This window comes from Phyllostomus hastatus, unplaced genomic scaffold (assembly GCF_019186645.2).
Source record: "Phyllostomus hastatus isolate PE091 unplaced genomic scaffold, TTU_PhHast_1.1 phas_scaffold_345, whole genome shotgun sequence".
NCBI lineage: Eukaryota > Metazoa > Chordata > Mammalia > Chiroptera > Phyllostomidae > Phyllostomus > Phyllostomus hastatus.
Window position 1 is genome coordinate 1,716,636 of NW_025334024.1, and position 26,192 is coordinate 1,742,827.

The window sequence follows — 26,192 nt, forward strand, 5'->3', positions numbered from 1 at the left end:
CACCCCTGCAGACCCCGATTATGTTGCCTCTGCTCTCAGATGCCACCACACCCTTGCTGAGAGCTGCTGGTCGGTCGGCTATTACAGCGACTACATCTTCAGTTCTTTATAGCTGTGAGAGGTGACTACTGACCTGTTTCAGCCTCTGCCCAAGGATAACAACACAACCAAAAGGAGGCAATACTTTGTGACTCCCTACATGCTTCAGGGTTGTTCAAAGACACAAAACATGGTGTCAGTTCCACAATACAATGGACCTCATGTCAATCTGGGTCCCCAAGGTCGGCCTCTGCCTTCTCTAAGCAAGTCTGCAGAGAGCAGACTCATCACGGTCATGAGCTGGTGTCAAGTTGTATTCTTCACCTACACCCAAAACTAACTTTCATCTGGCTTTTGTAAAAGACTGCCCAAACTGTGTATGAATTTCAAAAGCAACATATGCATAAAACAAAAGAAATAGTTCCAAATATGGATGGTAACAGAAAACAAATCAACACAGAATTCAGGGAACAGGAAATCTCAGGCCAATGTCCTGAAACCTTTCAGGCCGCATTACTGTATACATACATCATGGTTCAAAGTGTTTCAAGAGCCAGGACATGGATTCACTGTAATTAAAAATAATTAATTTCCACCCTGGCTGCCGTAGCTCAGTGGATTGAGCGCGGACTGTGAACCAAAGTGTCGCAGGTTCGATTCCCAGTCAGGGTACATGCCTGGGTTGCAGGCCATGACCCCCAGCAACCACACATTGATGTGTGTGTCTCTCTCCCTTTCCCCTTCCCTTCCCTCTCTAAAAAATAAACAAATAAAATCTTATAAAAAAGGCAAAAAAATAATAATAATTAATTTCTTCCACCCGAGGTAGAAAGTAAGAATCCTATGTGTAATACAGGAAACATTTTATTGTTGTGCTACTTATAATTATATGTCCCATAAACAATCATGTGTTGGGGTATTTCAGGGCCCCAGGAGGCTATTTTTATTTATGTAAAAATAAAGCTGCATTTTTCACAACATGTCAACTCTGGCCATCTGCTAGCTGAATATCTATGATGTCATACACGGATGCTTCAAAAAGATCATCCCGACCATGTATCAGTGCGATCCTGGGGTGGGCAGGGGCTGGAATGACTAAAAGAGAAGGGAAGGCATGGCGTGTTCCGAACCACGTGCACAGCCCCCTGCGGAGAGGACAACTGCGAAGGCCAGGCAGCCTCCCGGCAAGTCATCCTTCCTATGAAATCAGGATTTCACAATTGCATGGAACAAAATTTGAGAATTTTAGAAATCTGTAAGAATTGGCATTCCCCAAACTACAAATTACAGAGATTTTAATCTAGAAATGGTACCTTCTACCATTTTCTTGTAAAATGCTTTTTCTGGTACAGGCTACTTTTGTTTTGTTTTGTTTTTTGAGTGGGACGTTTCAGATCAACAATTCTACTACAGAGATTTTACCAGTAATACTCAAATACTTCTTAAAGTGAAAGATCTCTTCAACCATCCCTGAAGGAGCCTGCGCCCCGCCACGAGCCAAGTTCTCTGCAATTTGGCATCCAGATGGCTAACGACCACCTGCATGGAGTTCAAGGAAGGCCTAAATTACAGCCTCAGCATGTCCCCACCCCACATTTCAGGTCCCGCCCCAGCCTCCCTCTGCCTACCCCCTGCATTTCTGCAGGTGCTAGTGGGGCGTGGTTTCAATTATTTGCACAATTCTTCTGCTCTTACATCTCTTCGCCATCAGTTATCTCACCAGAATCAGAATCTGGGGTGGGGAATTGCTCACATCTTGGGAGCGATTATGATTGCTCTGTTCTTGCATTTCGGTAAAAGATCTCAGAGTCTCCACCACATCCATGAGGTGAAGGGGTGGAGAGAGCTGGGGCCTGACTCACTCCAAGACATCCCTGGGAGAGGAGAAAGTGTCACTGAGTGGCAGTTGGGGTTAGGAGTTAAGGGACAGGACATCTCGTACACATGATGACACACAAGTGCTGTCTGAAATGACACAAATCAGTGTGATGTTTTTTTGACATCTCCAATGTTCAGGTCTTCCATGTTTACAGAGGAGTCAGTGGTCAGAAGACCGAGAAGCCTGCTCTGGGAGAGTCTTGTCCACACACCTGGAGTCCAGTGCACCAGACAGCTGCACACACAATACCAAAACTAAAGCCATGCTGTGCAGTGTGTGGTGGGCAGAATTCTAAGGTGGCCCCGTGACCTCTGCACATGATTATGTCATGGGACAAAAAGGATCCCATAGATACCATTAAAGCCACTGATTAGCCACCCTTAGGGTGGAGGAGTCTCCAGGTGGGCCTGACCTAATCATGCAAGGCCTGTACAAACAGAGTTTTTTCTGATGGTGGCAGAGGGGGACGGGGACAATGGAGATGTTAGAGGGTCATGGGGACTTGACACAAGAGAAGACCACTGTAAAACAAAGGGGCAATGGGGCAAGAACCTGAGCACAGTCTTTGCCCAACAGCCATAAGAAAATAGGAACACTGGTCCTATAACTAAAGAGCCCAATCCTGCCAACACCCCAAATAACCTTGAAAGCAGATCGTCCCCAGCACCCCCAATACCAGTCCAGCACGGCTGGCAGTGTGACTCAGGCCTTGTGAGCCTGTGAGCAACGACTTCAGCCACGCAAGCTGTGAGATAACAAACAGGGCCGTCCGACTACTGTGTTGGTTGCGATGTGTCATGCAGCACAGAGAACACGAATGTCTGTGTAAACTTAAAAAGGAACAATTAGAAAAGGCTACAAGGGAGGCCTCTACACCGTTGCCCTGCTGCACCTGGGGCTCTAAAGCTGCAGGACCACGCTGTCCATCGTGCCTCCAGGGGCTGCAGGGCTGGTCAGTCACAGAAGCTACTTTAGGAAATGTGTTGGGTCAAACATTAATACTCGGAGTACAAGGTATTTGTGAGCTATTTCCAAAATAGTATTAAATCCATATTCAAGCCAATCTCTGGACTGCCCTTTCTCAGCTTTAAGTTCACCAACAAGTTTTTACTCCCAAAACCCAGTGTTCACATGCTTCTCCTCTGACCCTTACTCCAAGGTGCTTATTTAACTCCAGCTTCAAACGTTTCAGTGTACTATCACCTCCACCATGTCCCTCTCCTACACCAGACAATCTCTGGAGAAAACATCATTAACTCTGGGGTGAGAGGACGAGCCAGGAAAGAAGGGCTGCGGCTTTTAAGTGATGGGTAAGTGCCGGAGGTGAGGACCAGGGGAGCCCGCAGTCTGGGAGGGACAGGGCCGGGAATGAGCCAAATGAGGCTTCTCCTCCTAGCACTGGATCACGGGGCATTTAAAATCTGGCACCGATCTCTGAGCCCTTATAAACTGAGGCATTTACATTCTGACGGTGAACTTCATTCACGTGTGACACCTCCAGTGCCAATAACACCCTACCCCCTGACCCTTTTTTGGTTTTAGACACAGTAGCTGTGTACCTGTGGCCCAAACACACATGCTCATTGGGAGTGATGTGACATCTTTAAACTTTACACAGGTTAATAATTTGGTGTTTTTTAACTGGCAATTCAAGAAGGTTGAGTCACAAAGAGGATAATGATACAGGAAAATGGAAAAAACAAACAGCTCTTGGTAGTGGAGTCGATTCTTTTCCTGCTGCTGTCAGTGTATTTTCCAGATGACCACACACCACTGACCAAGGCCAAGGCCACCTACTCAGGCCAGGATGGCCAGGAGGTCAACCCTCAACAGCAGAGTGGGGTCAGGCAGGCATCTTTCCCTGTGAACTGCCTGCTTAGCACGGATGTTGTCACGAGTTCAACCATGAAAAAGCAAGTGTTGAAGGAGTGGTCACCCCTGGGCACAGAGAGGGTGTCCCTAATCAGTGTCACATGCTGTCCATTCTGAAATGCAGCATGAGACACTGAAGTGACATCATCCTCCCAGACACTGTTCTAGGCTGTCCTCCCGCCCGGTTTCTCTGATCGAGGAGAAGCGCAGCATTCACTATATGGTGACACTCAAATATCCACTGACATTCTTACACTAGTTCCTCTTTATTAACTTGATTTTAACTTTGGTCACTAACCTGTCTATAATCCTATTCTTCTTAGTAGCCACTTTATGATCACTAATAAAATGTGTTTTAATGTTATCACACAAAAAATTTATGTAAAACGTAAATTTTACATAAATGTTTTACATAAACATACGTTTTACATAAATGTTTTACATAAACATATGTATGTTTATGTAAAACAAATTATGGAAATAAATTCTCAAGAAATGTTTTTGGCTAAACTTCCTTCCTTATGTTTATAAGGCTGATGTTTTATGAATCCAATTTGTATTAACCTTACTTCACAGTCCCCGGCACCATGAACATCCCGGGGAACATGACTCGGCTTCCCATTGCTGTGACGGACCACCCCTCACAAATGAACTGCTTCTCCCAGTAAAATGAACTACATTTTACCACCCTCACTGAGCACATCACAGCTATTTGCCATATAAGACAGCTTCTTGACTGGGCTTTGGAACATTCATGAGGCCAATCTCTGATATTAACCCAATTACACTTGAAGTACAACCTTCCCACTAAAATTAAGTACCCAACATTTTATGCACAGGATTAGTCAAGTTTTCTGAAAATTATCACAAGCATAAACAACAAAAATTTAAATTCTTCATTAAGAATCTAACTAAACCCCTTTATTAATCAACAGATTCCATTCTGGTCCACGTTTGCTCATTTGTTTCTCTAATTCATTAGCCAGCGTACTCTTTGAAGGAGTATACCCAACACACTGTCTGTACTTCATACAAACAGAAGTACATGAAGACCAAAACCTCCAAGGGCAGACAGAGTAAAAACTAGGGAATAAGTTTACTGTTCACTGCTCTCAAAAGTTAGCACATTTTTCTTATTCTACTGGAGTTTATGCCATGGCAGATGGAATTGCCTAAGCAAATTACTGGGATAAAATGATACGGTACCTTTGCAGTATAATAAAGTAACTCCAAATTTGATACAAAACAGCATGTCAATTCATGCAAACCACTTAGAATTCTTCAGAAGTAACCATTTTGATACCTGTGGTTCTCTAAAACTTCAGGCGCTTAAATATTTTTATAAGAAGATAAGAATAAGCTGTCTTGTTATAGCTCTGGGCTCTAATCAGGAACTAAAGACAAGCCTATGGCCCTTTAGCACTTTGCATATTAATGTTTCTTTAATACAAACTAGCTGACTTGACATTCTCTCCAGCTGGGCAAGTTGTTCTAGTCTCAGGGAGGGCACAGCAGGAGACAGCTAATCCGATCTTCAGCACATTCATAAATCTCACAGAAATATTTAACAGATGATGCCACTATAGGTCAGCAGTGAATCTGATACAAGAGACATGAATGGATTAGCTCTTTCTCCAACATGACACACACAGCAGTGACTTGGAGACGACTCCATCCATCAGCCTCTGTGTCATCTTCCCCAAGCCACTGCACCAACTAAAGCTGCTCAGTCCAAGCTCTGGTCACACTGAAACCGCTGGGGGGACCTCCCCAAGGGCAGTGTCTGGGAAACACATTTATTACAAAGTGTTTCTCCTAATGAAATGGTAAAACAGGCTGGTCTTCAATTATGACCTCTTATTCAAAATAAAATTTAAAATCAGAAAGATTTCTGCAATTTGCCCCAATCCTAACAATCTGTGTTGTATATCAAAGTTATGTTTGATCAAAACATGTTTTCTTTTTCCTTTTTTTATTAAAAAAGAGGGAAACAATAGGTTTTAAATATTGTTATAAAATTTGCTCAAAGTCTTTGCTAAAGAAAAATGTTCTAGCCCTGGCTGGCGTAGCTCAGTGGATTGAGCACAGGCTGTGAACCAAAGCATCGCAGGTTCAATTCCCAGTCAAGGCACATGCCTAGGTTGCAGGCCACGGCCCCCCAGCAACTGCACATTGATGTTTCTCTCTCTCTCTCTCTCTCTTTCTCCCTCCCTTCCCTCTCTAAAAATAAATAAAATCTTAAAAAATTAAAAAAAAAAAAGAAAGAGCATAGCTCAGTGGATTGAGCGCAGGCTGCGAACCAAAGCATCGCAGGTTCAATTCCTAGTCAGGTCACATGCCTGGGTTGCAGGCCATGGCCCCCAGCAACTGCACATTGATGTTTCTCTCTCTCTCTTTCTCCCTCCGTTCCCTCTCTAAAAATAAATAAACAAATAAATCTTTTTTTTTTAAGAAGAAACCAAATGTTTAAAAAAAGAAGAAAAATGTTCTACACAAAGTATATCACCTCATATTTAAAGAACTTAGACGCAGATATGAAAAAAATCCATATTTTTTCTTACAGGCACTAATATGCTCAAATTTTGATTTCTTCTTGCATGTTCATTTTAATTTCAATCTATTGTTTCCCTCCACTGAAACATATTTTACACTAATCAATCACATTAAGAAACATAAATTTAAAAGATGAAATCTTTTGCTTTTATGATAACCCCAGACTCTCCCCAAATTATCCACTATTATGTTCCTTAGCTAATGTAGTTTAAACCAAACAAACATTAGACCTAAAGCGGGGAGCCAGATCTGGTGAGTATTTACTCAAAATCCAGGTGAAAAAAGAGTAAGAGCAATTCGTGCAAATGTGATTTAATCCAATACTCATGAGGATAAATCAACTCTCTCTTTCCCTCAAATTTAATGTGTAAAAAAACTAACTGCCCTGACCCAGCAATTTCACTCCAATTTCTTGGGTTGATTGGGTACCCAAGAAAAATGAAAACATACCATCACACAAAAACCTGCAGTCATATGTTCCCAGCAGCACTATGCATAACAGCAGCAAAGTAGAAACAAGTGTCCATCAACAGATGAATGGATAGACAGAATGTGGTCTTATCCATGTGGTCGAATATTATTCAGCTGTAAAAACGAAGGACATACTGATGCCTGCTACAATGTGAAAGACATTACGTGATTCCCTGTACATGAAAGGTCCATAGTAGACAAATCCATCGAGACAGAAAACAGGTTAGTGGCTGCCAGGGGCTGGGAGGAGGGAGAGCTGGGAGTGACTGCATGGGGTTTCTTTACAGAGCGATGGCAATGCTCTGGACTCAGTGGTGATGGCTGCATGGCTTTGTGCGTACACTAAAAACCACTTCAAGTGTGTGACACAAAATAGTGCGGTTTATGGTATGCAAGTTAGAGTTCACTTTTAAAAAGAAGTTGCCTGTAGTTCTCTTTTCTCCCCCTTACTCTGCCATCCCACTCCAATCAATTTATGTAAGAGAAATTTTGAGAAAAACATTGTTTTTAATGTCTCAGACATGGTAACAAGTCTTTCTAACAGGAAAATATTTGTTCAGTAGAAATATCTACCTTTTGTTTTGAGGAAAAATCAACGACTTAGCCATAGAAGCAGAAAACCTCACAAGTTCCTACTATTAAACAAATTTCAGACTTTTGACCTCAATAATAACACTAAATTTGTCCGAGCTCTCTCCTTTCTCCTCATGCTGTAGTGAGCACTGCGTGGGAAGCAGTGAGTTAGCCCCCAAAGGCAGGACAAAGTACCAGGAGGCAGAGTCCTTCGAAGGGCACACCAGGCCAGTCGCACTGACCAGGGGACAGGGGACAGTGTACCTCAGGCCTTGGCAGGAAAGAGGAAAGAGGGACAGAAACCCCGGTGTGGGTGAAACGGGTTCACTCACAGGCTACCAGCCACACCACGCTGTTCCCTCCAAGTCTCCCTGGAAGAGCCAACACGCCACGTGGCGTGGACTGGACTGGAATGTGCAGGCACCCTGAGGGTCCACGTCAGGCCCTCATCAGTTCAGAGACAGGGCCCGACCTACTGTCCGAGACAACGAGCCCACTAGCAGTTATACCACCGGCTACAAATTACAACTGTCCATCACTAGAAAGCCTCCAAAACTTGAATACATGACATGGACTGAAAATGATTCTGTAAATCTGTATTAACGTGGAAAAACTTCTACTACGCCAAGGAAAAAAGCACGTTATAAAACTGTAAATCACTGTGTACGTTAACATAGAAAAATCCCAGAAGATTTACAGAGCGCTCTAGATGTGGAATTTTTCAGGTTATTTTCACTTTATCACTTTTATATTTCATCACTTTTTAAAAACAAAAACACATATTCGTTTTCTAAGACAAGGGGCGCACTGCTACTCAGGAAACGAAGGGAGGCTTGGGGGCGCACCTTCAGAGTTGAGGGTGATGAGGGTGACGTTGTTCCCTATGTTCTGACTTCCCGACTGTCCGCAGGTGGAAACGGAGTCGCTGGCCTCGGACCCGCTCTCCCCGTCCTCGTTGTGGCTGTCTTCTTGCCCCGGCACCTTCACCACAATGGTGTTCTGCCGACGCCCGGGAACCGCGCTGAGCGGAAACAAAAACAGCATCAGTGTGGTGAGAGCGCGCAGCGGACAGCAGAGACCAGCCCGGTCCCTGCCGCGCTCCTCTCTCCTTCCCTGGTCAGAGACTAACTCCGCACGGGGCGGCGGGCCAGGGTCCTCCCACGCAGCGCCTTCTACCGAGATTAACAGCCATTTAGTGCCAGGGAACGGTCCAGGGTTGGAGGAAACTGTATCTCCTTTTCCATGTTTAAAACAGTGTTTACGTCATGAACTAAAATCACAGCTTTCTGTGATGCAAGGCCTAAACGCTGTCGTCTGAGATACTCCTACAAACGTTGACATTCGCAGAAAAGTACCTTTTAAGGCTATCTCAAAGGAAAAACGAAATTAAGAAGTTTGGCTAGAGACTTCCATTGACCCAGACTTTCTAGAAATGACTCGGCCTTTGAAAATACAGTTATCACTCCCGATTATTCCCACTCACGAAAACACTGAAGTGGGTCTGAAAAGCCAGTCAAGTACCTCCGACAGAACAGTCTCACCACCACCAGGGATCCTGCACAGAGCAATGAGGTACTGCCACAAAAGCAGGACACAGTCCACCTCCAAAATGTACTCAAAAAAGGAAAAAAGAAAAATAAAAGATTATCCAGAGACATGCTACTTGCCTTTTTAACGACCCTTTCAACATCCCTTCACGTGGACTGCTATGCACTGAGAAAAAGGAGAAAAGCACAATTTCCCTGTTTACACATCAAATCGTGTTTTGAATCCTTGCCCTACCCGGAGAAGGGCATTACATTTTCTCCATTCCACAGAGGCCTGTCTAAAAGGCTCAGACTCTGACGGCTACCTCCACCCGAGCCATTCCAGAGGCATGCCTGGCCCTGCCTCTTCTCCACCTGCCGGACCTCCTCGGCCGCTGAGCACCCAGACACCCGGCCTTCACCGCCCTGTCTCCCTGCGCCCCAGCACACGGGCCCTCAGCAGCACAGCTGGGCTCCCAGAGACCCGGCTACAACGACAAAGAAAATAGAACACAGATGGAAGAGGAACAGTCTGAAAAGGAGACTGAGAGAAAAGGCAAAACAGAACTTTGAGGAGACGTGGGTAGGAAACAAAAAGCAAAAGAGCCCTCCTGGGGTCACCTTATCAGGAAAAGCGGAGCCCCCAGGGCCACCCGCTGCACACTTCACCATCACACCAGGGTGGCGACACTGCCCTTTATGCACTCCCATCTCTGACAAAGGTCACATTCAAAATGTCTCAAAAGAAAAAGGTGTGAGAAAAAAACCACCACCTCCAAATGTCTCCACCACCAGTTAGCGAACTTACACGAGGATGTCTGTTCACCTGACATGCTGCTGGACAGACAGACAGACAGATGTGAGTAAGCCGTGAACAGGTAAGAGGATAAGGCTTGACTGACTATTGTGAAAACACAGCACAGTATCCCAACACCACACACTACACCGGACACAACAGTCCCAAACGCCGCCTCCCTCGGAACCCCGCGCTCTCGCTCTTTTCCAGCTCACCCAGCAGGACCTCGGCCCGCAGCCTGACACAGACCTTCCAACCGCAAAGAACTGTGGGCTGTGCCTACGTGCCCGACCCGAGTGAGGACAGAAATGCCCCACTACGCCCAGCTCAGAACACTGATCTGCCCTCAAGGGGACTCATCATGGTGGCAGTGGCAGTGAAAAGGGGAATAGTGTTGTGGCTACTGACTTGCTAATGATATTTTCCAGGGAATCCGGTGCCCTGTTGCTCAAGGGGTCTTCCATCTTGGCTACAATGGCGTTCTGCCGATCATTGTTGAGTATTACTGTAGTCTGGGGGACGACGCTAGGGAACAAAAGAATCACAAAGAAAAAGAAGACCTTAAAACAACAACATTCATTGTAAGAGTGCATAAGAGTAATTCAATACAGTCAGTTCCCAGTGATGAGCACTACAGAAGGGAGGTGGCTCCAAGAGAAACCACACTTAAAGGAGGAAATAGCTTACACTGGGCAGAGAATAAACAGGAGATTGGGATTTTTAAATAGAGACTTTAACCTTCCTCATTGTTGTTGGTATTCTCAGTTTGTACAATGGGCTAATACAGGAAAGGAGTATTTAAACCTTTATGCAGAATAAATCTAGATGTCACAAATTATGCACAGTAAATAAGGTTTCTAAAGTAGCATGCCTGCATGAAAAACAGCTTGATATTTTTACTCATTCTGCCCCAACGAATTCCTACATGAAAAATCTTGGTTTTTGTAACTACTGTACTTATCAATATCGTGCCAAAATGTTAGAGCTGCCCTGGAAAGAAAGGGCAAACACAGCAGAGGGCCTGCGGGCTGGCCGCACTGCACTGGCCGCCTCCAGGTTCCACTGGGAGAGTGCGGGAACCGTGACCAAGGGGCCTCGGGTTTTTGTTTCGAAGGAAGATGATCACAGGGAAAAAGTGAACCCTCACCAGGCACCTTCCTAGAAGTAACACTCTATGTTCACCTGTAGCCAACAGCCTGTCTTAAGAGGTACACTCACTGAGACTTCTCAGTCATTAACCGCTAGCCCTCAGGGCTCATGCCCCAGGAAATTTTAGAGTCTGTTTTGTTGTGGAGGTCAGAGTGCCAGAACAAGCACTTGATACACACAGCAATGCTATCTGAAGAGTGTCATTCTTGGACTTCACTCTCCAAAACACAGCTGTGGGGAAGCACTGCCTGTACTTGAGAAGATTCACGTAGCCAACAGCACACATGAAAATTTAGCCCACTGCCACAGCCACAGAGCTGTCCCCTCCCCAAACCAGGGCACACAAAGACTGTCTCCTGCCCGAGTAAACTGCAGGGACATGGGGTGTTCTTCAGAAATAAGAGCATGATCCAGTACACTTCACTCAAAGGTCATTTGTTCAATTTTTCTACTTGTTCTCTGATGACAGCTAAAGTCACCACCAAACCCTGAGGACTTTGCAAGTAACACAGGTGGCCTCTGACTTGGTCACATACAGCTGAAGATTTCATGCTTCTTGTATACCGAAAGAGACAAAAAGGTGTGCCTGCATCTGGTGTTTCCCAAAGTGTAATCCGAGCAACACTAGCATCCCCCAGGATGCCATACACATGCCAACACCCATGCCCACGCCCTGAGCAGGTCAGTAAGGAAGTTCTGCTGCTGGGCCATACAGCAGTCCCCTCGTGGGCATTAGCACACTGAAGGTCTGAGAAGTCCCACAGGAAACACACAGATTGAAGTTTATTCATGTCCACCTGGCAGCTTGTTTTGACTAAATGTACCTTTTCTCCTAAAGATTATTAGGCAACCAGCTTCATGTTGGAATAAACATAGCCCTAGAGGTATACAAGACTTCCAGGAGGTTCCTGAGCATGGGCAGCTCTCAGCATCTCAATGTCGAGATCCTCACCTTTCAGCATGTACTATTTCCTAAAAATTATCTCCTTGTGAGGTCAAATTGTTTGGTCCACTTTAAAAAAAAATCACCTCTCGCTCTAATTATACTTGCTCTAATTATAATCACTCTGATTACACTCAGGTGCACTGTCCATCCAGGAAATGAACGCCTGAGGTGCGAACCCAGGGCGGGTCTGAAATACGGCGGTGCCTCTGGTGACCCACTGGCAAACCCTTCTTCGCTTTCAACAACACTGACAGGACCGAGTTAAATATTCGGCTCACAGATCATCAAAAGTAATTTTTGATGATAGACCACAACAATTTCTGGCATGTAACTTGAAGACCTGAGGAACTCTTTCCTCTCCCACATATTTATTTATGGGAACATTTCTCAGAACTTAAAACTATAAAAACCAGAAAGAGAAATAAAACCAATGCTGAACCCTGTCTCATTTTGAGCAGTAAGTCATGAGTTCAGCGATTAACTACAACTAAATCCACATCTATCTGAAGAATACATTCAAAATATTGGGTTATTAAGAATTCATTATAAACAAAAGTAATACATTGTTTTGTTCAACTGTGTATTTATAATTGTAATAAACTTCTTTAGCCCTCGGAGCCTTACTGTTGCAGGAAATAAACAGTTTAACTTAGCTTCGACTGCTATCCCTATTTGGTACTAAGGGGTGTGACAGACTGAAAGGTGAAACAGCAAAGGAACGATGTAAAATCTGGCTGTCAAGAGCCTATTCATGGGATTTTTTAAATGAATGATGGTTTTAGATTAAAATATTTAAAGAGCAATGAATCATATTTGTTTTTTTAAATATCAATATTACAGTATGCCAGAAATTACAACCTTTCAACTAATGCAATTTATGTCAACCTCAAATTGTACAAAAGAATATTTTGTTTGTCAAAAATTATGGGACGTCCATATCACATTAGGACAATGAAGTAATTATCTAAGGGTTGATATGGAAAAACTGTCACAATATTAAGTTTCTTGCCTGGGCTGAATTACGGCCACCATTCAATCAGACACTAATCTGGATGTTGCTATGAAGAGATTTTGCAGATGTAATCAAAAGTCCTAATTGGTTAAAATTATTCAAAAGAACAAACATGCTGGGTAGGCCTGGCCTGATCAGATGAAACCCTGAAAGACGGTTTAGGCTTTCTCTGGTGTTAAGAGGCTTCAAACAGCTCCTGCCAGCTGAACACGACCTCCCCTCCCTGCCCACCTGCCCTAGACTTCAGATATGCTTGGCTGCTCCCACAACTCTATAAGCCAATCCTGTGTGAATAATCCCTCGTGGTGGTACTGTATTACTCTTTCTGTCCCCCTCTCTCTTAGACACATTATCTCCTGCTGGTTTTGCTTCTCTGGTTGAACCCTGATGACACATTTTTAAGTAATTATAAATCCACAGGAAGTTACAAAGGAAGTAGTATATCAAGTCCTGTGTCCCCCATGGTGACATCCTATAACCTGTAGTATGATATCAAAAGCCACAAAAACCATAAAAATCCTAGAAGAAAACATAGGCAGTAAAATCTCAGGCATCTCTTGGGATAATATTTTTGCTGATATGTCTTCTGGGGTAAGGGAAATAAAGAAAAAAATAAACAAATGGGATTGCATTAAACTAAAAAGCTTCTGCACAGCAAAAGAAACCATCAACAAAATGAAAAAGGAACCCTCTATATGGGAGAACAAATACATTTGCCAATGATACATTGGATAAGGGGTTAATTTCCAAAATGGGAGCATATGTAAAGAATTTACAACAACTCAACACCAAAAAGACAATTCAATCAAAAAAATGGGCAAAGGACCTGAATAGACACTTCTCCAAAGAGGACATACAGACAGATAATAGACATATGAAAAAATGCTCAAAGTCACTGATCAGCAGAGACATGCAGATTAAAACCACAATGAGTGCCACCCTACACCTGCCAGAACAGCAGTCATCAACAAATAAGTGCTGGTGAGGGTGCAGAGAAAGGGGACCCTCGTGCACTGTTGGTGGGAATGCAGACTGGTGCAGTCACTGTGGGAAGTGGTATGGAGGGTCCTCAAAAAGTTAAAACTGCTTTTTGACCCAGCAATCCCACTTCTGGAAATATATCCTAAGGATCCAGAAACACCAATTCAAAAGAATATTTATACCCCTATAGTCATTCATAGCAGCATTATTTATAATAGCCAAGACCTGGAAACAGCCCAAGGTGCCCATCAGTAGATTAGTGGATAAAAAAAAAAGCTGGTATGTGGCTATAAAAAAAGAAGGAAATCTTACTTTTGCAGCAGCACGAATGGACATGGAGATTATTGTGCTAAGAGAAATAAGCCAGTCAGAGAAAGACAAATACCATATGATCTCACTTATGTGTGAAATCTAATGAACAAAATAGAAACAGAGGCATGGACACATGGGATAGACTGACAGCTGTCCCGGTGGGTGCTGGATGAAAGAAGGTGAAGGGATTAGCCGAAGAACATAAATGCATAACCCACAGACAGAGACGACAGACAGTGTGGTGATGGCCAGAAGGAAGAGGGAGCAGGGGATAGGTGGAGGCAGGGAAGCAGTGGAGGAAATGGGGGCATCTGTATTAGTGTCAACAATAAAGAAATATCAATTATGTAAAAATACTAGGAAAGTGGCATTGGGACAATCCTGCTAACAAGACTACAGGCCTTGCTCAGATTTCAATAGCGTCTGCATGCACGCACGTGTGGTTCTATGCATCTGACATCATGTGCAGATCCGTGTACTGTTCCATCGACACCCAGGAGTGGCCTCGTGCTACACCCACCCTCTCATCCCACCCTATCCCCTTGCAACCTCTCACATGTTCTAACCTATAGTTCCAACATTTTGGGAAAGTTAGAGACATGGAATCATACAGCACACGACCTTCACAGACTGGCTTCTTGCACCCAGCACAGCGCCCACCAGGGTCATCCAAGCAGTAGCAGATATCACAGTTCACTCAGTACTTGTGTTGCAGAATTTTCCACAGCACGGTGTTTGCTCATAGGTAGACTATTGTGTTTAACCTTTCGCCCACAGAAGGCGAAGGTGTCTGCAGGTTTTGGTTATCACAAGTAAAGCTGCCACGGACATTCGTATACAGATTTTTGTGTGGTCATAAGTTTTCATTTCTCTAGGACGAATGCCTAAGAATGTGATCAGTAGGCCATACAGCAAGTACATGTGTAGCTTTACAAAATACTGCCGAAGTGCGTTCCAGGGTGGCTGCACCATTTTATACTCCCACCAGTTTCTCCACATCCTCTTCAGCATTTGGTGATGTCGCTCTTTTCTTATTTAGCCATTGATAGGTGTGGAGCAGTATAACACTGTAGTTTTAATCTGCATTTCCCTCATGACTAATGACATTAAACATCTAGATGTCATATGTTTGTTTGCCCTCCTGTATCTCCTCTTTGATAAAGTATCTGTTGCATTTTTTACTCATTCCTAATTGGGCTGTTTATTTACTGTTGAGTTTTGAAAGTATTTTTTTATTCTAGAGATCAGCCCTTTATCAGATAAATGGTTTGCAAATATTTGCTAGGCAGTAGCTTGTCTTTTTATGCTCCTAGCAGGTTTTTCACAGAGCATATTTCTTATTTTGACCAAGTGCAATCTACCTTTTTATGCTTTCAGTGTCCAGTTCTGCTTAGCCCCCAGGGATTTTCTCATGTGTTTTCATCTACAGGTTTTCCAGGTTTACATTGGACATTGAAATTTGTGATCCAGTTTAAATTAATTCTTCTTCAAGCTATGAGATTGACATCAGTGTTTTTTCTTTTTTGCCTGTGGCTGCTCAGAACCATTCGCTATATGTCTGTCCTTCTCCCATTGACCTTTTATTTTACACCTTTGTCAAAAACTAGTTGGGTATATTTGTGTGGGTCTATTTCTGAGTTCTCTATTCTGTTCCATTGATCAATTTATCTATTCCTTGGTCATTTTGTTTTTAAAAACTTTCTTAGGTATTGAATTCATTCTTTTGCAATCTTAAATCATTATCTATGCCTTTACTTATATGCTGTTTAAGCTCATTAAATAAAAATGTAATCAAGATTAAGGAAAAGGTAAATAGCTGGACCCATAGACTGTTCTGACTGTTGTAATTCTAAGACTACGCTAATTGACAAGCTGAATATTCTTGTTTTGTTTTGTTTTGACCTCCCCTCCCCCCCCCCGAAAACCCTCCATGTGATGTCCATTTCTCTGATTCTGTTCCTGTTCTAGTTTGCTTAGTTTCTGTTTTTTTTTTTATTTTTTTTTTGGTTCATTTGTTGATAGTTGTGAGTTTGTTGGCATTTTACTGTTCATACTTTTTATCTTCCTTTTCTTAGATCAGTCCCTTTAACATTTCATATAATAAGGGCCTGGTGATGATGAACTCCTTTAACTTGACCTTATCTGGGAAGCACTTTATTTGCCCTTCCAGTCTAAACGATAGCTTTGCTAGATAGAGCAATCTTGAATGTAGGTTCTTGCCTTTCATGACTTTGAATACTTCTTTCCAGCCCTTCTTGCCTGCAAGGTTTCTTTTGAGAAGTCAGCTGAGAGTCTTATGGGAATTCTTTTGTAGGTAACTCTTCCCTTCCCTCTTGCTGCTTTTAAGATTGTCTCTTGTCTTTAACCTTGGGTAACTTAATGATGATGGGACTTGGTGTGTTCCTTTTTGGGTCCAACTTCTTTGGGACTCTCTGGGCTTCCTGGATTTCCTTCTCCAAGCTGGGGAATTTTTCTTTCATTATTTGTTCAAATAGCTTTCAATTTCTTGCCGTTGTTCTCCTTCTGGCACCCCTGTAAGTCTATTGGAACATTTCAGGTTGTCCCAGAGATTCCTCAGCCTCTCTTCATTTTTTTTTATTCTTGTTTCTTCATTCTGATCTGGTTGGATATTTATTTCTTCTTTTTTGTTCCAAATCGTTGCCTTGAGTCCTGGTTTCCTTCCTGTCACTGTTGGTTTCCTGAATATTTTGCTTTGTTTCATTTTGGGTATCTTTCATTTGTTCTTTCACTTTTTGACCAAGCTCTATCAGTTCTGTGTGCATTTTGATTACCAGGGCCCTAAATTCTTCATCAGATCAGTTGGCTATATCCTCCTCTCTTAGCTCTCTTCCTGAGGTTTTGCTCTGTTCTTTCATTTTGGCCCTATTTCTTTGCTGGGGACCCCTGATAAGTTGTAAGGGGGCGTGGCCTTCGGTAGTCACTGGGCAGGGCAAAACTCCTAGCTGTGCTGCAGCGCTGCCTGTCTGGTTGTTCTCTTTGACTGTCTCTGTAATTCCTTGGACGTCGAAGTTCCACACAGTTTGATTTTCTGGTACTTCTGGTCCACAGGCTAAATATTCTTGTTTAATTCTAAGATTATGCTAATTATATAAGTTGAATACTCTTGCCTAAATATATTGGGTTGGCCAAAAAGTCCATTTAGTTTTTTCCATAAATGATACATTTTTCATTTTCACCAATAATTTTATTGATTTGGATATTTTGAGTATGTCGGTTATCTCCTGCTATTGGCTTCTAGCGGGTAGAGGTCAGGGGTGCTGCTGAACATCTTCTAATGCATAAGACAGCCCCACAACAAAGAGTTATTTAGCCAAAATGTCAATAGTACAAAGAAAATTTGCAAACCATTTCTGACACGTTTGATCAGTCATAGCACCTTCCCCATACACTGCACAAATCTTTTGGGGGGGTTTCAGTTGCATTTTTACCTTTCTTGGAATACTAAAGCATAATAAGCTGAAAATGCTGAGAATTTTCTTCCATCTTCAATATTAAAATGGCTGCACAAAAATGCATCAATTTTGATTTTTTTTTTAATGCAGGCTGAGCCCTGGCTGGTGAGGTTCAGTGGATTGAGTGCTGGCCTGCAAACTGAAAGGTCACCAGTTCGATTCCCAGCCAGGTCCCCAGGTGGGTACTCTCACACATTGATGCTTCTCTCCCTCTTTTTCTCCCTTCCTTTCACTCTCTCTAAAAATAGATAAATAAATAAAATCTTAAAATACACACTGATATAACAACTGTCACAATACAATCTAACAAAATTGTTTTCAATGAAGTTAAAGACAACTAAGCACTACCAGAGCCATCATATGGAAAAAAACTAAACGAACCTTTTCGCCAACCCATAGTATCACAAGTAAAACACACCCTATAGGTTTGTCCAGTAACCCATGATAGGTGAAACAAAGACCATTCACCCCTGTGGACAGTGCCTGTGAGTGTAGGACCCCACAGACTCCAGCAGGGACAGTCCCAGTAGCAGGACAACCCCAGGGGCTCTGTGTGAAAGGAATCATACAATTCTGGAAGCCAGAGGGGAAACTGCAGTGTCTTCACTGCACAGAAAGTCAATAACCTGCCCAAGCCTACACAGCTAGTAACTGGCCAAGTTAAATTTGAGCCAAAATCTTCAAGCAGCAGAACCAGCATTCTTAACCAAAATCAGTGAAGCAAGAGTCTAGAGCCCCCTACTTCTGAAATATCAGAATTTCCTAGGGAAGCTAGGGCCCACCCCCAGACAGCCTGGGACTAGCAATTTCCAAGGTGATTCTGATGTATGCCCCTGGTTTAAAACAACAAAATTATACACAACCTTACACTACTGGCACAAGTCTGTTCTGTTCACTGTTCCCCCACAGCACACAGCACCGTCTCATCAATTATACAGTTAGGTTATTTTACTTTAGTTTGCTCTGAGGTTGTCCATGTACAGGGATATTTTTGTCTGTTTTGTTCAGTTGTGCATCACAACTGCTGAGGTGAATGACCAGTACATGGTCAAGCTTGTATGTTTAAGACATGAAAAAATTCAAGAATGAGCCTCATATCTGAGTGCAAGCCTCTGGCTGTTGCCTATAGATCTCCTTAGTTGCCTGCTAATCTGAATGCTAAAAGAAAAACGGTTAAGAATCACAAGCCAGAACAGAAACCTAAGAATGCAATGCCAGAGGAAGGCCCAGGATGCCGTCACACATTGGAGTTCCTGAAGACACTGACCTGAGGGTGACCTAGAACCCTATGGTTTAACTGGTATGCCCAGCACGTATCACAAGGCCTGCCTGATACCAGACACAGCGAACACCGATATTAATATTAATTCTTTAAACCTCACAGAGTTGTGGAGAATCAAGGAATACTAAACACCTATATGCATGCTGTGTACCCTGGGAAGATTCATTCGATGTGAGCCCTGAGAAGGAATTTATCTGCTGGAAATGGACTCCCCAGGCCAACCGAGGGCCCAGATTTTCTAAACAACGAGAGCCTCGTGGCCGTGTCCAGACATGGGCCTCTCCCTTATTCTGGGCACTGAGACCCTCAGCTTCCCTTGCTGCGCCCTGTTTGTTGACATTGTTTGAGTCAGCCACTGCAGGGAAACCCTGGCTTTGACTTTCTACCCATGGACTGAGACCTGCCCTATCCAGTCAGTGCCGCACAAGTAGATAACTTATTTACATAAAACAGACCTAATTTAGCATCTGAGCAGGAAATTTTTAAAATAAAAGACAGCCTCCCCCACTTCCACCAGGTAAGAACACAGAGAAAAAGGCACTATGAACCCTGAAGGGAGCCCTCGCCAGACCATGCTGGCACCATGATCTCAGACTTACAGCTTCTAGAATTATTGAATTATCTCCATTTTACAAAGAAGGAAGCTGGGGCCAAGAAAATCAAAGTACTTGTAGCAGACTCAGTACTAGAGTTTAAGCCCTCTCCCTGCAGTTAGAAAGCCCCACTGCTTGTGTGGACTAGCACTGCTTCTTACAGCATAGAATGCGGGTGGAGCACCCACCTCGGAAAGGCTGATGCTTAACGAGCTGGTGTGAGATAGGACAGATTGGGGCAATAGGCTGAGTTGGGGTTCCCTTTTTGATGAGGCAGACAGTTGCTCTCAAGAACTGTCAAAATGACGTAGAATGGTCAGCATTTACCATAAAGTTCCTACCGATGATGTCTGTTCTTCATATAGATATTTTATTTTTCTCTCTAATAATTGAGCAGCAGCACTATCTGTAACATAATGAACAGCAACTGTCACATCACTCAAAAACAATAAAACAAATGGTAATGGAAGGGTGGTGAGCACACAATACTATACACAGATGATGTACCATAGAACTGTACACCTGAAACCTGTACAATTAACCAATGTCACCCCCAATACATTCAATAACTACAACAATGACAACACATAAGACAACCCTTTTTGTCTCAGTGGAGCACAATTTAGGTTGCTGGCTGAACCAGTATCTCCTGGGCTACAGCTCCCTTTGGCTAAATAAATGCCTTTTATTCTTTACTACAGTCTAAACCTGATTTTCTTTTTTGGTTTACAATTATCTCATTCACACAAACTCTAACTTATTACTTTTATTATCATTTTACTGATGAAGAAACTGATGCTCAGAAAAGGTGAGACTCTGCCCAAGTTCTCACCATTTGTCGGTGATGGAGCCTGGACCGGAAACCAGGTAGGCGTCACACTCTTAGCCACTTTCTGTACAAGAGCAGGAATAACCCTGTTTCAATTCCTGCTACAACTTCAGTGTTTCAGCAACTTAGCTGTTTTGTTTTTAAACCTATTTTATATCTTCAGCTTTCAGAGTTTTCATGACAAACATTTTCCAAGTCACACTTAGGAGGTGGCCGACTTCCCGTCAATTTCAAGAAATTGCTGTACCTGTATCATTACTTTCAAATGTCAACTTCCTTGCCCCTTTTGCTCATCAGTCACAAAAAATGGACTATCATTTGAATGTACACTTAGGGGCTTTATTCAAATCTATGCCAAAAAAAAACCCTACCAGAATAAAAAGACTTAGAAAATGTAGACTATAAACTATGTTTCACAAGTTTGTGTCTGCCAGCTTTGATTACAAAAAGAAAACTAAAAGCAAGTTGTACAAAAGCAGCCCCTTGGTTTGAACCAGAGCTTGGAGTCTGTACAGCGCAGGCAAGAACGGGGCGGGGGGCCAGGATAGGATCAGCTGACACTGGAGAGGAGGTCGGTGTGTGATGTGCAGAGAGCCTAACAAGGAACACGTGCAGACCTGGGACCAAAGACGGCACCCAAGCACCCTACTGAAGAACTAGAGGTGTTGGATCTGTGTATGCTTAGAATGCTTCATAGGAACTCCAACACAGAATCTGCTAAAACCGCATACAGATTTCAGGAACTTATAACTGGGACACACATGCAGAAATACACAAACACCCCTCTTACTGAACACTAACAGTGAAACAGAAAACCCCTTAGAACCAGCGAAGTCAAATAGTTTAATATTTAGAGCCAGCTCCATGTCTCTGAAAACACCACACGGATCCAGGTGTCAAGCTCAGGGGGATGGGCAAACATCACCGAACAAGCTCTGCCTGTATTTTCCACCCCTACCCAGCTTCCAGGGCACTGGGTTCCACCGAACAAACACTTCTTAGGCTCCCTTGCAGAATGGGCTCCCCTGGGAGAATCGGGTTTGTGTAAGCAGCACAGTCACTGCTTATTTCCAATTTCCAAAGATCAAGGAAAGCTTCCACAAGCGCCAAAAGCATTTAATCCAAGCAAAGAACTCATCCAGGAATAAGAAATTAACCGCCACCAAGTCTGATATATCAGTAGTGACATGTCTACAGATGTTCATTCAGCAACCATCTAGGGCCAAGGGTACATGGGCTTGTTGCATCAAGTAATTCAGACTGTCCACAATTAGTTAGATTCTTTGCCTAAGCCTCGCCTTACATACATGGGTGCTAAGAGCACACTCCATTTTAGAAGAAACTAATCTTCCAAAGACAAGTTTAAATAACTTAAAATGCCCAGAGGCCCAGTCCTCTGAACCCTCCATCACCAACACTGTCCTGAGTGACAGTAAGTGAGAAGCCCACTCCAGGAGTAGCAGAAATGTCCCGCCCTTGGGAGTCCACACTCAGAGTTTTTTGTATTAACCCAAACCAGTAGCAGATCTTACCTCGAAGGCTTAGGTAAGACAAAAACTTTACACAGCACTGTATTATTTGCAAAGAACTCCCCAACTCATTACCTATGTGAGACAGTCAAGTCAGGCAATATTTCTATTCACACAGTGATCTACAATTTTGTGTTTTGTGGCCAGGTGGAAGGAGTTCCATCAGAATATTTGAAAATTATTTGGCCCTGGCTGGCGTAGCTCAGTGGATTGAACGCAGTCTGCAAACCAAAGTGTCGCAGATTCGATTCCCAGTCAGGGCACATGCCTGGGTTGCAGGCCAAGGCCCCCAGTAACTGCACACTGATGTTTCTCTCTCTCTCTCTCTTTCTCCCCTCTCTAAAAATAAATAAATAAAATCTTTAAAAAAAAGAAAATCATTTGAGGGAGTTTTTGTCTTCCCTCCCACCTATAATTGAGCCTCACTACATTATATTCTGCTGGCCACTGATCCTTCTGCAACTCAAAGTGAGTATTCATCAAGGTGAGCATGGGAAATCGACATAATATTAATTTCCTAATTTTTGTGAATTATCTCAAAGAAAACCTCTCAATTAACAAAAGCAAGCCAGCATGAATCTCAAGCAATTTCTTCTGCTTTCTGCTTATAAGAAGATATGTTGGACAGATTCTTCTAAAACCTCACAGATACTTATTCCTGAAGCACACACACTCTCTCTGGCTTTCACAATTACACTCCTACATACTGCACACGAACCTGGGTCACAATAAAGCAAGAAAATTTTCAGTTTGGTGCGATGTACTTACAAAAACAGAACTGCTTACCAGTCTTAGAGTGCCAACAAGGGCAAAAAGGGGGGTGGGGAGGCTGGGGGTAGCAATCCTCAGTTAAACAATAAAGTCAGATACTCAGAGGCCCTCGAGCCCAAGACAGACAGACGGGCTGGGGTCCACCATGAGCACCTGCCCCCTTTTCACAGGGTGGTCCTGCCCTTGGGAGCCACTACACAGGGCAAACGCAGCCCCAGGACAAGTGCTCCTGGGTGGGATGTAAACAGGACGGGGATGTGCCTCTCCCAGGCCAGAATTTTAAGAACAGACTGTGTCGTCTCCAGCCTTTCCTTTCCCAGGTGAAGGCCTCTGAGGCCTTAGGGGACAGCAGAGCACGGATGGTGGTCACCAGCCTCAGAGCTGCATGGAGGCGGGGAGGTCCAGCAGCACCCACACTGCACAATAAGCATGAGCAAGAGGCCAGCTCCAAGATGTCAACGCCCAAGTACCAGGATTCTTTATCACACAGTTCGTGTTTCCTAATCAATACACCAAGCATTCAAATGAAACATTTACTAAAATTTACTTTAAAGGGTTCGTTTCTATTGTTTGCAGGCTAAAGATTAAAAAGTCATAACAACCAAGATCCCCAAAAATACTCTTAGGGACAGGAATAAATTAACATTAAAAGTTTCTTTCCAGTATAATGAGATGAGCACAACATAGGATAAAACCAACCCCTCCCAAAAAACCAACTGCACCAAAGAAATGGGGAAAAGCTAGTGCAACAAACTTTAAAAATCAGCTGCTTAAGAGAGACTGCAGAGCAGACGCTGGAAGGCCCAGGTTCTAACCTGCACCTTACCCTACCTCACAGGAGCCATGCTTGCACGTTAGCAAACTCCTGCGGACTCAAACTAATGGCCCCAAATCAGGACAAGAGCACACTGCTTAGGGATGCATATTTCTCCTTCTTTCCAAGGAGCTACAGAAACTACTAATAAGAAACTAATGAAAAGGGGAAACCTGAACCACAGGGCTGACCCCCAGGTAGGAAGAGCACCCATCCCCGCACAGAAAAGCATGACACCCGCATGTGGCACCCACAGGAATGCACCCTGTGGGGAACACTTAGAAGACACCTGGTACCCAGATCCAGACTCTGACGCCATCTTCCCATGAAAGGAGGAAAGGCTTGCTCTAGGACTAGGGCAGCGAACACACAAGATGAGTGACCCCGGAGTCAGATGGTGCCAGAAAGTACGGAAGCGCTCATACCAAAAATAATCACACAGTGTTGGGGTGGAGAGGGGGGTGTCAAAGGCCACAGGAGCCACCTGAAAATGCTCCCAAAGGCCAAAGCTAGAACAACTTGAGGAATAAAATAAAGTGTTGGGTTGGCCAAAAAGTTTTTTTTCCGTAAAATGGCTCTAATAGCACTTAGTTGTCTTTAACTTCATTTGAAACAATTTTGTTAGACTATATTGTGACAGCTGTCATATCAGCATGCATTTTTTTAAAAAATTATCAAAATTGATGAATTTCCATGTATCCATTTTAATATCAAAGGTGGAATAAAGTAAGCAACATTTTTGGCATATTATGCTTTATTATTTCAAGAAAGGTGAAAACACAACTGAAAAAAAGATGTGCAGTGTATGGAGAAGGTGCTGTGCCTGATAAAATGTGTCAAAAGTGGTTTGCGAAGTTTGGTGCCAGAGATTTCTCACTGGACGATGTTCCACAGTTGGGTAGACCAGTTGAAGTTGATAGCGATCAAATCTAGACATAAACTGAGAACGTTATACCATGTGGGACATAGTCGGCATATTCAAAACTTCCAAATCAATAAAGCTGTTGGTAAAAATGAAAACTGTGCCTTTTATTTTACAGAAATAACTAAACAAACTTTTTGGCCAACCCAACAGTACAGATGCTTTTCAACCTATGATGGGATTATATCCCAATAAAACCACTGATTGAAAATATCATTTAGTCAAAAATGCATTTAACACACCTAACCCACCGAATCATAGCTTAGCCCAGCCTGCCTTAAAAGTGCTCAGAACACTCACATTAGCCTGCAGTGGGCAAATCATCTAACACAATGAGCACACCATCAAGTATCAGTTGCTGACCCTGGTGACTGCATGGCTGACTAGGACCGGCAGCTTGCTGCCACTGCCCAGCATCACCAGAGTACCGTGTTGCATATCACTAGCACAGGGAAACAGCAGAATTCAAAATTCTAAGTATGGTTTCTACTGAATATATATCGCTTTTGTACCACTGTAAAGTCGAAAAATCTTAAGTTGAACCATTGTAAATTGAGGCTTATCTGTATTGGCTTTCTAACCCAAAGTATAAAATAAATACCTATTTATAAGTGACTAAATTAATAAATGGGGAAGAAAAGGCAAATTTCCCACAACAGAGTGCATACAGATGCTCTACCTTCCAGGGGATGCAGTGTGCCTCCCTACTTCATAAGTAGGGACTGAGCCTAACGACATCCTCCCAAAGAGCACCAGCCGAAGGGGTGGGGGACAATGGCAACCGCACAGTGGAGACACCCGACCCACACTCCGCAGCCCAGCGATCCACGTGTCAACACCCACAGCAACAGCCAAGGTGACGACACACACCCTCGGTAAAGTACAACCGGAAAGGCATATTACCGCTATGGTCTTCCTTTCGAAAACCACAATCCAAGCCTAATTATGAGAAAAGCATCAGACAAATCCCAATAGAGGGACATCCTATAAAACACCTGACCGGCACTCCTCAAAAAGTCGTAATAAGAAAAGTCTAAAAAACTATCAAGACATGTCACCTAAATGTCATGTGGTCCTTCCAAGGGATATTACGAAAAGTGCTATGCTAATGTATTCTAGAAGTTAGATGAAAAGGGAAAACCCCTTGAGAGATACAAATTAAACAACACTAACTCAAGAGGGTCGACACTGACTGAAGTTCCATATTTATTAAAGAAACTGAATTCATAAGTGAAATCTAAGCACAAATAGCTTCACTGGCAAATCCTGTCAAATAGTTAAAGGATAAATAAAACTAAAACTATAAAAACACATTCAGAAAATAGCCAATAAAGGACAACTTCCAGCTCACTTTTTGAGGCTAGTATTAACCTGGTAACAAAATAGACAGGTCAAAAAAGAAAACTACCGATTAATATACCCCATAAATATAAAGGCAAAAACGCTTAACTAAATATCAGCAACTCAATCCAAAAATATATAAAAAGAGTAATACACTATGATCAAATCAGATTTATTTTAACAGAAATGCAAGGGTAGTCTAGCATTCAAAATCAGTCAGTATGATTCAGTATAACAGGAGAATCACGAAGGAAAAGCATAAGATCATGTCAAGCAGATACATTAAGAGCATGTGAAAAGTCAACACCTGCTCATGATAAAGTATCCCAAAAAATAATAACATAACTTTCATGAAATCAGAAATAGAAGGGAACTTCTTCAGCCTGACAGAGAATGTCTATTAAAAATTAACAACTAACATCACACTTAATGGTGAAAGATGAGATGCTTTCACTCAAAGATCAGATATAAGGCAAAAATATAAAAAAGAACACACTGAAACAGAGAGGCTAGCCAGTGCAACAAAGTA

The 26,192-nt window shown here is 43.0% G+C and overlaps 1 protein-coding gene across 8 annotated transcripts in view; it reads right to left on the reverse strand.

Annotated features, from left to right (window-relative positions):
• The window catches only part of LOC123806078 (BTG3 associated nuclear protein), a 139,753-nt gene that overhangs the window by 70,418 nt on the left and 43,143 nt on the right, over positions 1-26,192 (reverse strand). For 6 of the 8 annotated variants that reach the window (XM_045819085.1, XM_045819084.1, XM_045819079.1 and 3 more), the window contains exons 5-6: positions 10,118-10,234; positions 8,233-8,408 (exon numbers count right to left, since the gene is read on the reverse strand). In XM_045819085.1, the coding sequence (XP_045675041.1) occupies positions 8,233-8,408; positions 10,118-10,234 (293 nt within the window). The remainder of the gene's footprint in view (positions 1-8,232; positions 8,409-10,117; positions 10,235-26,192) is intronic. The other 2 variants (XM_045819087.1, XM_045819086.1) reach the window with 1 other exon arrangement.